Source organism: Lynx rufus, unplaced genomic scaffold (assembly GCF_022079265.1).
Source record: "Lynx rufus isolate CCGP_SWC_20201006 ecotype Redwood Valley unplaced genomic scaffold, mLynRuf1.p SCAF_2, whole genome shotgun sequence".
In the NCBI taxonomy this organism is placed as follows: Eukaryota; Metazoa; Chordata; class Mammalia; order Carnivora; family Felidae; genus Lynx; species Lynx rufus.
In genome coordinates, this window is record NW_025814834.1 from 128,449,461 (window position 1) to 128,462,938 (window position 13,478).

The 13,478-nt window shown below is 56.0% G+C and overlaps 1 protein-coding gene across 2 annotated transcripts in view; it reads right to left on the reverse strand.

Moving 5' to 3' along the window:
- Window positions 1-739: 739 nt before the first annotated feature.
- The window catches only part of SLC6A17 (solute carrier family 6 member 17), a 31,462-nt gene continuing 18,723 nt past the window's right edge, over window positions 740-13,478 (reverse strand). The window contains exons 6-11 of one of the 2 annotated variants that reach the window (XM_047085251.1): window positions 6,994-7,235; window positions 6,528-6,720; window positions 4,492-4,675; window positions 3,830-3,989; window positions 2,045-2,207; window positions 740-1,562 (exon numbers count right to left, since the gene is read on the reverse strand). In XM_047085251.1, coding sequence (XP_046941207.1) covers window positions 1,194-1,562; window positions 2,045-2,207; window positions 3,830-3,989; window positions 4,492-4,675; window positions 6,528-6,720; window positions 6,994-7,235 — 1,311 coding nt within the window. In that variant the 3' untranslated portion in view covers window positions 740-1,193. Of the gene's footprint in view, window positions 1,563-2,044; window positions 2,208-3,829; window positions 3,990-4,491; window positions 4,685-6,527; window positions 6,721-6,993; window positions 7,236-13,478 lie in introns of both variants that reach the window. The other variant, XM_047085250.1, reaches the window with a different exon arrangement.

The window sequence follows — 13,478 nt, forward strand, 5'->3', positions numbered from 1 at the left end:
AGCCCTCTTCTGGGGGAGGCCTCAGATAGGGGTGGGTGGGGATGCGGCGGGGGCTGGGCCCCAGGACAGAGACCCGGCCCTTCTCCTGGGCAACCCCGGTGCCCACAGCACTGCCCGTGCCCTCCCTGTCACGGGCCGGGCGGCTTGGGGAAGGTTCCCGAGATATTCACACACGACATGCACACGGCGCTGGTTGTGCTCGAACAAGGAGAGTGAGTGGCAGCCCAAAGGGGCAGTGAAGTTATCCGTCTTTCCCTAGGGATGAGGTTTGCTGGGTACGAGCCCCTGAACTCCAGGGACCCCCATTCCAGGGGAGAAGCTGCCGCTAGTGAGAAAGTTGGGCCCCCGGGTGAGAGAGGGAGTGTGCTTCGCAATTGTGCTCCAAACCATCTGAATTGTGCTGTGAACCATCAAGTGTGCTCTGGAAACCTCTCTGTGTACTGTCCCCTCCTCTCTAGAGGAAAGAGGCACAGGCCAGGACTGTGGGCTCCAGGGTGGGGACGGAGAGGGCCAGCTAAGCCCTCATGGAGGCGGGCAAGGGTTCCAGACAGTTGTCACCCTCCCAGGCAGGACGCCGGACACACGCTGCCCCAGGCAGGGTCGGGAACATGGAGATTCCACCTAGAGCCCAGGCCAAGGGCCCCCGTGCCCAGCCCACAAAACAGAACCTGGGGACTTCCACAAGATTCCGTCCCAAGTCTGAGCCCTGAGTCCTGACACAATCGTCCCGTCCCCAACCTTGAATTCATCAGCCTCTGGGCTGCCCCACACCCCGTCCTACCCAATGCCGAGCCTCTCACCACCACCTGGCGGCACGGAGGGATGCCCAGGACCTAAGAACGACAGGTGCCAGGTTACAGGGAGCGGGTAGGGAGAGTGACCCCTACAGTGGCCACTTGCAGTCTCCACTGTGCTGGGAATCCGGACTTCTGGATTGTTCTCGTTAATCAGCTGCAATTTGGTGAGCGGATCTCAGGAGGTGAGATGGGCTGGGAGCCTGCACTGGGGACAGAGTTTCTCCCGGCCCCTGCTCAGGTCTAGGGAGGAGCTGGCCGGGACTGGGGTGGGGGATGAGGGAGGGCACCCCCCCTCTCCGTGGGCAGAGGGCCTGGCCTAGGAAGCGAGGCCAGGCCGGGACGAGCAGGCTGGATGGGTGTGGGGGGAGAGGTGGGCAGGGCAGGGCGGGGCGGTGGTCACAGCTCCGACTCGGGGGTGCTGGCCAGGAGGTAGCTGCTCCCATAGCGTCCATTGGGGTTGCCGCTGGTCTCCAGGGGCGACGTGCTGCCGGGCCCCAGGTAGGAGCGGTGAGTGGGCATGGGGGAGGGCGCCTCGCTGGGCACCTTGCTGAGGATGAAGCGGGTCTCATCGTTCTCCTCCAGGTTGGAGATGTCCTTCATCATGCGGCCCTTCTTGTAGGACACGGAGAGGGTGTTGGAGCCATCAGATAGCAGGTGGAAGTGCCGGAGGATGAACACCACGGGGATGGGCAAGGTCGCCACGACGATGAGGGTGATCAGGAGCGCCATGGCCCAGTTAGGGAAGTACAGGTAGCGCTCCGCAGCCTAGGGGTGGACGGGGGCGAGGGCTGCTGTCCGACGCTGTGACCACCTCACCCTCCCGGGACCTCCAGGCCTGACTCCTCCTGCCCTCTCCCATCCCCACGTGCCATCCTGGCCAGGCGCCAGCAGAGATGGAAGGCATCGGGGTGGCTACTCGAGTTAGCTGGTCGCCTTGGTTAAGGGCCCGAGCTCCCCTGGGTCTTGGTTTCTACATCTGGAAAGTGGATGGGTAATTCTGCTCTACAGACATGGACAGAGAACACGGGTTGGGAAGACTGGACGGGTGCACCAAACTTTCTGACCCTCAGTCTCCCCCTTTGTGCTCCAGGGGTAATGCCACCTCTCTCTCTGGGCCATTGTAAAGATTACAGATCAGGTGTGCAAAGGCCCTGGAGGGGCCTGGCACACAGCAGCTCCCCTAGAAGGGTTTATCTCTATTGCCTGGGGAGATGCCAGTGACCCCGGGGTTTCAGGTCCCCCCTCACCTCCTCCTTGATCCAGGCGCTGTACCCGGGGGGCGTGACCCCCAGCTGGATGATGCTCGCCGTGGTGAGCACAGCCATGCACAGCGGAGACACGAACTTCCACATGTAGAAATAGAAGCGATAGGGCCGGAAGCCCAGCATCTCTGTCAGCTCCTGCATGAACCTGCCAGGTGCACAGAGAGCCCAGCTTCGACCCCCCCACCGCGCCTGCGTATCCCCCCACAACTGCCTCCTCCAGGAAGCCTTCACTGACCGGTCCCTCCCTCCCAGGCTCTTCCATTCTTCACATCCAGCGCTCCCAGTTTATCATTCGGTGGCCCAGCTGGCCTCTGCGCAGGCTCTGGTGCCCTCTGCTAATCTCCCCTGAATACCTAACAGCACACCCCACCCAGGGATTTGCTGCTGTTCACGGGACATGCCTGGGCAGCTGGACAGGCGCCCCAGGACTTCTGTGTGCGCCTTGCACAACCCCCCCCCCCCAACTCACACTGGTCTGGCTCCACACGCCCCCTGCTGGAAGAGAGGTGAAGGGCGCTTCTCTAGCGTCCAGGGGCCCTGACTTGGGGGGTTCTAACGCCTGGGTCTGTGGGTACAATTACAATAGCCGGCAGGCTGTGTACATGAATGTCATGAAAAAAACATCATTTCTACTTCAATAACACCTAAGTGCAATCTTGCATTTCTTACTGTGGTAAATGCAAGCCACCACAGCGGAATTGGCAGTACCTGAGACTTTGTCACCAAATCATTACATCACAGACACCTTCCCATCACGTTACAATCGAAGCCGCCTACAAACGCCATTTATGTCCACCGCTATCTCACGATGATTGCCATAGCTAGGTCGTGTAACTTCATGCAGTAAAAATAAGGTACCTGTGCGTCACTGTATCTGATTTTCAACAGCACCTCCCTAGTTTTCAACTTCATTCATTTCCTGTATCTTACATATTTTATCTTATCCACTTGAGAATAATATTCTGGGGCTTCACCTGACTGCAGAAGCCCTCTTCTGCAGGAGCAGCCTCTTCCAGCCCCGGCTCCCAGGGCTGTTCCTGTCTTACCCTGTGTCCCTGCCTGCACTCTTGTAGGAAGAAGATGGCTGTAGCAGGGCCGTGACAGAGCCTGATTCCAAGACCAGGTCCAGACATGAGTGGAGGCTCTGGCCTTGTGGACAGAGTGGGAGGGGCCCGGTCCTGGGGATCCCCAGGCCCACAGATTTGTTAAATGAGGAATGAGGCCGGGGGGCTGACGGTGGATGTGGCTCTGCCGTGGGCTCGGGCCACGAGCGTCACTGCTTCCTTACTGCTGAATTCCCTTACCTCACCCCCCAGACAGGTCCCCAACCGCACCTCATCTCGCACCCCCAGATTGCTCACCCCAACACTGAGTCGGGCTGCTGAAGTCCTACAGTTCTCTCTGGGGGGGGGGCCTCTTGTACAGCCGCTAAATGCTTAACAAGCTTAACAGAAGTCTGAAGAACTGGTACTCAGGTAAGGGGCTACAGTAATTTAAGGCAGTTTAGGGTGATGCCAGGACCTGAACCCAGGAGACTCACGCCCTCAGCCCGGCTCTGCCTCTTACCAGCCAAGTGGCCTTGGGGAGTCACATCCTCCCTCTGAGTCCCAGATCTCTAAGGGCACTTTGAGCGCTGACATTCTGACTCTCTGATCTCCTAGCCCACTCAGAAGCAGCCCTGGGGACACGGCACTCTCCAGGAGGTCATAATAGGACAGACCCCTCCTCCTGTCCCACGCCTTCCCCATGTCCCCCCCCCCCCCTTACTTCTTGGTTCCATAGATCCAGGCCACAGCAATGTTCTCAAGGATGACGATGACAGTGAGCGGCAGGGTGGCAGAGTAGTCGTCAAACATGGTGACAAAGTAGTTTCCGGAGCGCTGGACGAACAACAGCCCCACGAAGAATGCAAAGACACAGCAGCCCACTACAGAGAGCCGGGAGGCCGGTGTGGGGGCACAGGTGCAGGGTGGGCGGGGCCCAGGGGTCTTGGGGGGCACCCAGGCCCCTCCCTTCCCACCCCTCCTCCCTGAAGGCCTTCAAGGGAGGGATCCAGATGCTGAGCTTCTGAGCTCCCACTCTACCAGGAGAGGAGCGGCCCAGGGCTGGGAGTGGCGGAGACGGAGCAGGGCGCAAGGCCAACGTGGAGGGAGGGCACCCCCCCAGGGGGGTTCAGCAGGCCCTCAGAGAGAGGGCCACGTGAGCCAAGAAAGAGGCCATCCCCCAGCTCGGGTTTGGCACAGATTCCCCAACAGCCCTCTCCTGGCTCTTGAGTGCTCTCCTCTGGGTGGTAAGCCAGGCCCCAACTGCATCCCGGGGGGCAGCAGGGAGCCTTCTCAGTATGGAGTCTTCCTAAAGTCAGAGGCACAATGGTCGCCCCTGAGGGCAGCCCACAGGGCCGGGGCCGGGGCGCTGCCGGGAAGAGTTACCTGTGAACATCTCCTTGGGCACCTTGAAGGTGTCGATGATGGGCGTGGTGATGCCGGCCATGGTCCCAATCATGCTGCCCAGACCCAGGTTGATGAGCATCAGGAAGAACATGACAGACCAGAACGGGGAGGCCGGGAAGTGCGTCATGGCCTCAGTGAAGGCGATGAAGGCCAGCCCTGTGCCCTGCACGGACTGAGGATGGGGTGGAGGGCGAGGGCTCAGCGAAGCCCACACCACTCCTGGGAGCCCCTTGCTTCCTCATCTCTGCCCCTGCAGCTTTAAGAATAACGATTCCCTCCTTCACAGGAATCCCTGCCCCCACCTAAATCTCGTCTTTGGCCAGCGGGTCTCAAACTTGAGTGACCATCAGCACCCCCGCCCCCCCCAGGGAGCAAGGTACCGTTTCAAGAAGTTCACCTGTGGGATCTGGGAGCTATGAGCTGTCTAGGGATCCCAGGTGATCTAGATGAAGATGTTCATATTTAGCCCAGCCTGAGACCCTCCTCCTCTAAGAAGTCTTCCTTGATGGCTGCAGCCACAACTTTGGGAGCGTCCCGTTCTGAGCTCCAGACTTTAAGGTAGTGGGCCCAACCTCCAGTGCCTAATGGAACTACACCGGAGCCTTTAAAACACCAATGCCTGAGTACTCCGCCCCCCCCCACCCCCCGCCCCGGAAATGATCATTTGATTGGTCTGGCGCTAAAAGCTGGGTATGTGGGTTTTATTAAGCCCCCGGGGGACTCCAATGGGTAGCCAAGGTGGAGAGCCACTGCACCCATGCCTGGGCCCCTGCTCATGGGGCAAGTGACCACACACTGCCCACGGACATCACTTCTACGTTGTCCCGTAGGGACCCGTGATCGTGGGGAAACACCTCCCCCAACTGCGTGAGTGTATAATTCTTGTCACTTAGATGTTATCGATGACTGATCATATAAGGAAAAAAACCTGGTTCCAATCCTAGTTTTATTCAGAGGACCGGGCCATGCCCAGGAAAATGGGGCAGGACCTCACGGAAGGGAGGGGCCCTTTGTGCTGTCAGTCACCTGGGGGCAGAAACCAGACTGGATCGTTTGCTCTCGATCACATGGGAAGAGGCAGAAGGTACAGGACACGGCTCCCTTGGCATTAGTATAGTGCCAGTAGCATGCAGAGGACTTCACATCGAGCTCAGGCATCAGGACAGGGAAAGTTCATCTTCCCTAGCTTCATAAAGAGGGCAGAGTTGGCCTGGGCTGAAGGGAGCTGGCTCTGCCCCATGGAAATCTTGGCACCAGCTGGGTCCCAAGACCCTGTGGGCCTGTCTCTATCCTGTTACCCCTACTAACAGAACAGTCCCTTTGAAAGTTTCCAGCTGTGCAAGTGGGAATAGAAGCAAGGTGACCAAACTTGGGCCTGAGCATTAAGGAGGGAGCGGTAGTCACCTGCTCTGTCCCAGGGACTAAGGGTCATTGTGGCAGTGGGAGCTGCAGTGAGTGGGGACAGCCGGGGGAGGGAACCGAAGCATCAAGGGGCGACTCAGAGCATGGGGACTTGAACCCTGGCTCCCCTTACTAGCTGTGAGACCTGGAGCAAGCTCCCAATTTACAGGCTACACAGCCGCAAAATAGGGGGCCGTATTAATACTCAACTCACAGCACTGTCGTGAGGGCCAGAGGGGACAGACAGCAGAGCGCACTCAGTAATGGAAGCGCTTCTTTTCTGTGAGCTGTGTACAAAGCCCTGTTGCAAGTGCATTATGTGTGACCGTGACCCACGTGCAGGAAGCCTGTGTAACGCATCTGAAAGTCATTCCGCACGATTCCTGTGATCTCTGGGACGTGTGTGTGTGCCTCGTGCCAAACGTTTGGCTGAAACCTTTCCTCTCTCCCTCCCTGGACACATCGTGGGTCCTGGTTTATCAAGCAAGCAAATGAGTCCCTGGCGGCCTTCTGAGGCCTGCATCCAGGCTCCAGCCACCCCTGGCCTGTCTCTGGGTCCCACAGTCCCATGTATGCCTTCCTGCCCACCCCAGGAAGGGCAGCCTGCCTCACACCTTGTCCAGCTCGTCCTCCAGGAGGCAGGGGTCGAGGCCCAGAGCTGAGAAGTGGTCCTCCTTCACGGCCATGATGACTTTGTACATCTCCGTGTAGTCCTTGGCAGTCAGGTGCGAGAAGTTGACGTGTGGAGGGATGAGGTCCCGGCTCAGGACATTGGTGTGGAGGTACCCCAGGATTTTCTCAGCATTCCTGCAGCATGAAAAGGGGAGGGCCAGGTAAAGAGGCAGGAGTGGGCACGGTCCCTGAGGCCCCTCCCAGACACCCAGGCAGGAGCCCACACGGGCCATTGACAGAGACATCTCTGAACCCGTCCCTGGGATCCAGGGCCGGGGCCGGAGAGAGCTCCTCTGATGTCCAGCCATCAGCCCGGGGCGGATGGGGACTCTGCCTCCTTAACCCACCTGCCCCGCCTGGGTAAGGTGGACAGGGAGAAGAAGGGACAGCAGCCAAGATGCCACCTACTCGACCACACACTTCTCGTTCATGATGTTGGCCTTGAAGCCCAGCACGGCAAACACCACGAGGGTGGCCAGCACCGAGGTGAAGAAGTTAATGAAGGACACCAGTGCAGCATCGAAGTGACAGTTGTTATCTTGCTTGTTGTAGCTGGAGAAGGCGATGACACCCCCGAAGCCCAGCCCCAGGGCGAAGAAGACCTGTGTGGCTGCCTCCCGCCACACCTGGGGGTCCAGCATCTTGTCCAGCTGTCGGGGGAGGACGAGAGACACACAGATGATGGTTTTATTCACGCACAGTGGCGCTCCCACCTCGGCCCCTTCCTCACCCTCACCGGAGTTCAGAGGCCGCATGGCATGGTGGGAAAGCTGTGGTTGGGTGACCTTGGGTTTTCCCCTGACCCCTCTGAACTTCAGATGCCCACATGTATAACACAGATAACAAGAGCATTAACTTCAGAGGATTGTTGTGAGGCTTAAGTGAGATAAAATAAATGCTGTGTGCTTACTCAGTAACTTCTCAGTTCATTTGAACTGCCACCTTTGCTAACCATGGGGCTATTATACTGAGGAATATCTTCACGGCCATTAGGTATGATGTGTGGTGCACAGCTCGAGGGAGGGCCATTCACTTGGACTATAGTGTGAATGGTGCCTCTTAGAGTTGTGCAGTGTACAACCTGCACAACAGCACTAGAGAACTGAGAACACAAGTATTTCCCCGATACCTTCTCCACTTCAAACCATGAAAAGGGACACCAGCTCCTCCCTCCTGCCCACCTGATCTTCTTTTCCCAGGAAAAAAATAAGGGCCCCATGTTCATTCTTGCACTTCTACATGTTCTAGGTCACAGAAAGACCCTCCCCCCTCCCACCCAACCAACTTGAAGCACAGAACCCAGACACTTCCTAGAGAGGGGAAACCCCCTTCCTGACCTTCCATCTGCCTTCAGACCTGATGGAACCCTGCACCACAACAGCCTGTAGAGGGTCCCCTCAAGACAGGGACCGTGGCTTGGACCCAGCACGGGGCTGTAGAGTTAGATGGACCCAGGCCTGAACCTGACGCCCATCCTTAAATAGCTTAGAAGGGTTAGAAAAATGACAGTGCCTGTTTTATGAGCGTCAGTTTTCTCATCTGAACAATGGGAACAATAATAGAGTATCCCTCCCACGGCAGTTGTGAGGATCAGATGTGCAGCAACAAGTAATGCCTGGCACATAAATGGCAAGTTAATCCTGGCAAAGTGCCTCTGACTTGGTCAGGACAGGTTTTTGGTTTTTTTTGGTGGAGGGAAGGAATTACTGTTCACATTTTGAAAGAGTGAACAGACACCCCAAGGTGAAAATTACTCGCTCAGAGTGACTCGAGTACAGATGCTCTGATGCTGGCCCCTGACACCCTCCTAGCACCCCCCCTCCCAGACCATATCCCTCCTGCGCCTGTGCTGCTGAGGTCGACCCAAGTGACCGAGGAGGCAAGGAGGTTCTAGAGAGTTTGCTATCCCTGCAGGCACAAGCCCGAACTGGTCCTGTCCTGGCCGCCCCTCGCTGTGTGCCTGTGGCCAAGTCCACTCCCCGTGTGCGTACTGAGGCCTTGGACTTGAGGCTCCGCCCAGTGCTACCTTACAGCCCTAACGCCCAGGATGGAGGCCCATCTGCCCGCCACCTCAGCAGCTCCCTAGGCACAGCTGAGCGCCTGGAGTCACCCCACTGGCTGAGAAGATGCTGGCAAGCTTGGAGGGCTGGGAGAGGTGCCCCCAGGCTCACCCCAGCCTCGCCCCAGGCTGGGGAGGAAGAGGAGGACGATGGTGGTAGAGTCTTCAGGGTCAGTGCACAAAGGGAGGCCTGGCTGGCGAGTATGTGTGTTCTGGGGGAGGTTAAGGTCCCCTCACCTTGCACAAAATAAAGTCATCTTTGGTCCACCAAGAAAACCCAGAACCCAGGCTTTAAGGAGCTAACAGTACCCGACTTCCATGAGAAGGGGACACCTTCCCCATCCCCTCCCTGTCTCTGCACACTCAATAGTAATGTGTTGTGGCCTCCCTGTGAATATGACACGCAGCCACTCATCCATCAAACACGGAACACCTACTGGGGGTCAGGCCGGGGGCTAGGTGTGGGGACCCACAGAGAGTAAGAGCAGGCAAGGTCCCAGCTCCTGTGGAGCTGATATTCTAATTGTCAAATGACCCCACAAACAGATGTTAAGTTGCAAAGGTGACAAGGGCTGTGAAGGCCAGGACCCAATACTTGGTCGGGGGGAGGCGGGGGGTTGAGCCAGTCAGGAGGCCAGGGACAGCTTCCCCTGAGGAAGGGATCCTCGAACTGACATCTGAGAGGTAGAAAGCGAGGTTAAGAGGGCAGGGAAGAGCATTCGGACAGAGGGAACAGCATCCGCTGAGGCCCCGAGGCAAGGCAGGATAGAGGAGGGCGTGTGAACAGAAAGAGGCCAGGCTGCCTGAAGCAGCAAGGATGAGGCGCGAGAGGTACTGAGGCGCGAGAGGTACAGGTGAGGCTAGGGGGCAGAGGAGTCAGATCAAAGGTCTTACAGGGCTCCCAAGAATGCACTTAATCCGGGGCGGGGGAAGTGATCAGATGTGCATTTCTAACAGAAACCAAAGCCAATGAGGCAGCCCTGTTAGGAAGCACCTCTGGGGTCCAGGCAGGGTAATGATGACCTTGCCTAGGGTCAGGGTGGAGAGATTTCAGCAGGAAAAACCAAGTTGACCTTCACTCTGGACTGGAGGTGGGGGGATGCTGGAGAGTCAGATGCCAAGGTGACAGCCATGCTTCTGGCCTGCGTGCCTGAGGGGGTAGAGACGGACACCGAGGAGAAGGGGCAGGTCTTGATGGGGTTGGAACGGTGCCGATCGAGACGTCAGCTGTAGAAATGCTGAGTTTAACGTGTCTTTACGATAGGCGAGAGGAGATGTCAAGTGGGCGGGCAGACAAGTGAGCCTGGAGCCCAGAGAAGAGAGGCTGAGCCAGAGGTGCAACTCGTGAGGTGTAGGTGTGTAGGAAGGAACTGAAGGGCTCACTGGGGTGGGGAGAAGAGGCAAGCCAGGGGCCGGGACAACATCTCCAAGTTCAATGCAGCAGAGAGGGAGGTGCAGCAGCCCAGACGGGAGGAAGCGCAAGAGAGGGCTGGCTCCGGAGGTCACAGGACACAAGCCTGGCTGCAGGGGGACCCAGGCTACCGAGAGAAATATGCTACGGTGAGCAGGTCATGGGTGGGCTCCGTCAGAGCTGTTCGGGAAGCGATGTGGCCAGAGTCACGTAGATGCCAGGAAAAGTGAGAAGCAGAGGGGAAGAAACGAAGGCAAAGCAGATAATCTACTCCTTGGAGAAGCTAGCCCTGGAACGGGAGGAGAAACGTGGCAGGTTCGGGCCATCAAGGAAGTGTGGCTTTTTTATTTGGTATCTTGTTTTTGCTTTTTTAATTTTAATTTTAATTTTTGAGAGAGAGAGAGAGAGAGAGAGAGAGAGACAGACTGCGAGTGGGGGAGGGGCAGAGAGAGAGGGAGACACAGAATCCGAAGCAGGCTCCAGGCTCTGAGCTGTCAGCACAGAGCCCAACACGGGGCTCAAAGCCATGAACCGTGAGATCATGACCTGAGCCGAAGTTGGACACTCAACTGACTGAGCCACCCAGGCGTCCCATGTGTTTGTCTTTAATGCAGTGACTTGATATGTAAAGGCCGATGGAGGGCAAGGGATCTAGAGGGGAGGCGGGCTGTCTTCCACAGGGAACCCTGGAGCTGCTCACAGAGGAAGCAGGACAAGAGAACAGGATAGGGCAGCTGCAGGGTGGGTTTGTATGTTCCGCGTCCGTCTCTGAGGGGGTTTCTGTCTTGGTGGCTCTGTTCACCCCGTAACGCAGAAGGCTGACTCACCTGTTAGGGGTGAAGCCGGCACGTTCAGACAGGCGGAAGAGGTTTAAATCGGTCACAGTGGAGCACGGAGAAATGGAGCAGGGTTATCCCACATTGTCGAGGGTCCACTGTGTTTGCAATGTCGTCTTTACAAAAAGTAGGACAGGCCCACGTTTCCTTACCTAAAAGCCCCAAGGCCAGACTGGTTTTGGAACTCGGGCTCTTCTTCCTAACTTTATTTTAGAAAGGTAATATGGTGCATATGCCACATAATTACATAATCCCCCAGCGGGGTCTGGGGCAGCACCCTGTAATCAAACGCATTGGTATTTCTGTAGCAGAATATGAAAATTCACACCAAGTGAATCAATAATGACTATAAATAGCCTCACATCTGTTCAGGTCATTTTGCCGCCAACTGAGTTCCGGGAGAAAGAAAAAACAACTTTTGTTTTTCAGGGCTATTTGGATTTTGGCATTGTGAGTAAGGAGACAGAGGCCTGCATGGAAATTTGAAGATTATTTTAAACAGGAGAACAAAATAATCGTTGTTCCGACGGGGCAAGGACCTTTGTACCTTCCCTCTCCTGGGTGGGTTTTTAAAAGATCCTCCCAGAAAGTTCTAGAAATGGTTGGGGGATTACTTATGCCTGGGAGGTATGCTGGCATTCACTGATGCTCACCAATGATCATTCATGACAGTTCTACCAATCAGCTGGAAACTGGGCACTTCCCTCAGGCCAGGAACCTAGACACAATGGCCGGGCTCTGGGCGGTCTGGTGAGTTCCCACTAGGAAGAAGCACCAGATTTTGTGACAGAGGGTAGGTTGAGATGGACACCGCCCTGGCCGTCCCCCTTGCATGCTGAAAAATCTTTGATGGTTCCCCACTGTGTGCTGAAAAATCTTTTTCCACTCTTTGCTCCTATCTCCGAATGCAGCGAACTAACTCTTCCAAAGCCCCGCAGTCTCATACCTCTGGCCTTTGCCCAGGCTGTTCCCTCTGCCTGGAATTCCGCTCCTCTTACTCACATACCGGTGAAACTCCTACTTCTTTCTTAAAGGCCAGCATAAATATCACCTCCTCTTTGAAGCTTTTCCTGATGCCTCTGGCAGAGCTAGTCACAGCCCTCGGGCTCTTGCAGCTCCAGTCAATACCTGCATTCCAGGTTTATACGTCTGCCTTCTGTTCAACACTCTGTGTTTCTTAGGGGTGGAGCCCATCTCCTGTCCACTGTGTAAGCAGTGTCTGACACACAGGAGAGAAGGAAAGCATTGGGAGCAAGAGAGAGAGAGAGAGAGAGAGACGGACAAGGCTGCTTCCTCAAGGTGAGCTGCGCGGGAGGGACCACACCAGGCGCTGTGAAATTGTACCGGCCTTTCTGTGCTAGGATCAGGCTTCTAGGACAAGAAGATCCTTAGGGCTTTAAACCTCTGCTTTCTCAAACGTGGCTATTTTAATGCTGGCTTCCTTTCCTTTTCTTCTCTCTTGCTTTTTTTCTCCCCCTCCCCCATCCCCACCCTCCTTCTTCCTTCTCTCCCTCCTCCTCCTCCTTCTCCTCCTCCTCCTCTTCTGGTGATTCTTTCAGTTTTCATCTACATCAGTTATTACCAAAGTTTTTACAAAAGGGTCTGGACCATCTGTGAGGTCCAAACACATGTCATTGTCAGGATTTTCATCACTCTCTAAGCCTCAAAATGGGTAAATTCCTAGGCCCAGCCACTTTCAGGGCCAAGTTCCATAAATGGAGGCAGCCACACCCTAGGGAGACCACCATAATCCCAAACTGCACCATCAGAACTGACCCTGTAGCTTGGGGGACAGACTCTCCAAGGACAGGGTAGGCAAGTCTTATATGCAACGATCTGGGATGGGAACAAGAATTTTGTTTATGTTTTTAAGACTGTATCTATTTGCTGTTCTTTTCTAATTTTTAAAAATTATGTCACATTGATTGTAAAAGGTACAAAAGGTGGAGAGGAAAATATAATGAGCCCCCAGGTACCCATCACTCAGTTTCAACAATTTACCAACATATGGCCAATCTCACCTCCTCTTGCCCCATTCCCCATCCCTAGATTATCTTGAAGAAAATTGGTGGCTCCAAATCTGATATTAATGAGGCCCCAGGAAACAGTCTGTGCCAAAGCTTGACCTTTGAGGACACACGTGCCCTGTGTGAGCAGCCCCTGGGCACCCCTCCAGCCTGCAGCTTGGAGGGGCTCTCTTGCTGATGGAGATGACCAGATGCCCAATGTTCACCTGGCAGTAAAGTGAGGCAGGCACCTTCAGGACTGTTCAGAACAACAGGAAAGCCTGTTGTTCCTTGAATTTAAAGGGGCTCTATCAGGATTCCTGGGGTGCTGGTGCATAATTCCAACAAGGCCCCGATCATGGGGTCTACAGAGGATGAACCCGCGGCCAGACCTCAGGAAGCCCGATGTCCTTGCCAAACATCAGGATGTGACCGCAAGAGGAGAGGTGGGGAATGGGCTCTCCCTACGAAAAGACAAGGCTCGCGCCGTCCTTGGGGTGCCTGCCCTAAAACACGGCAAGAGCTTCCTGCCATTTCCTTGGCACGAGGGCTGAGTCACTTCCTCACGCGGAGAGCGAGGT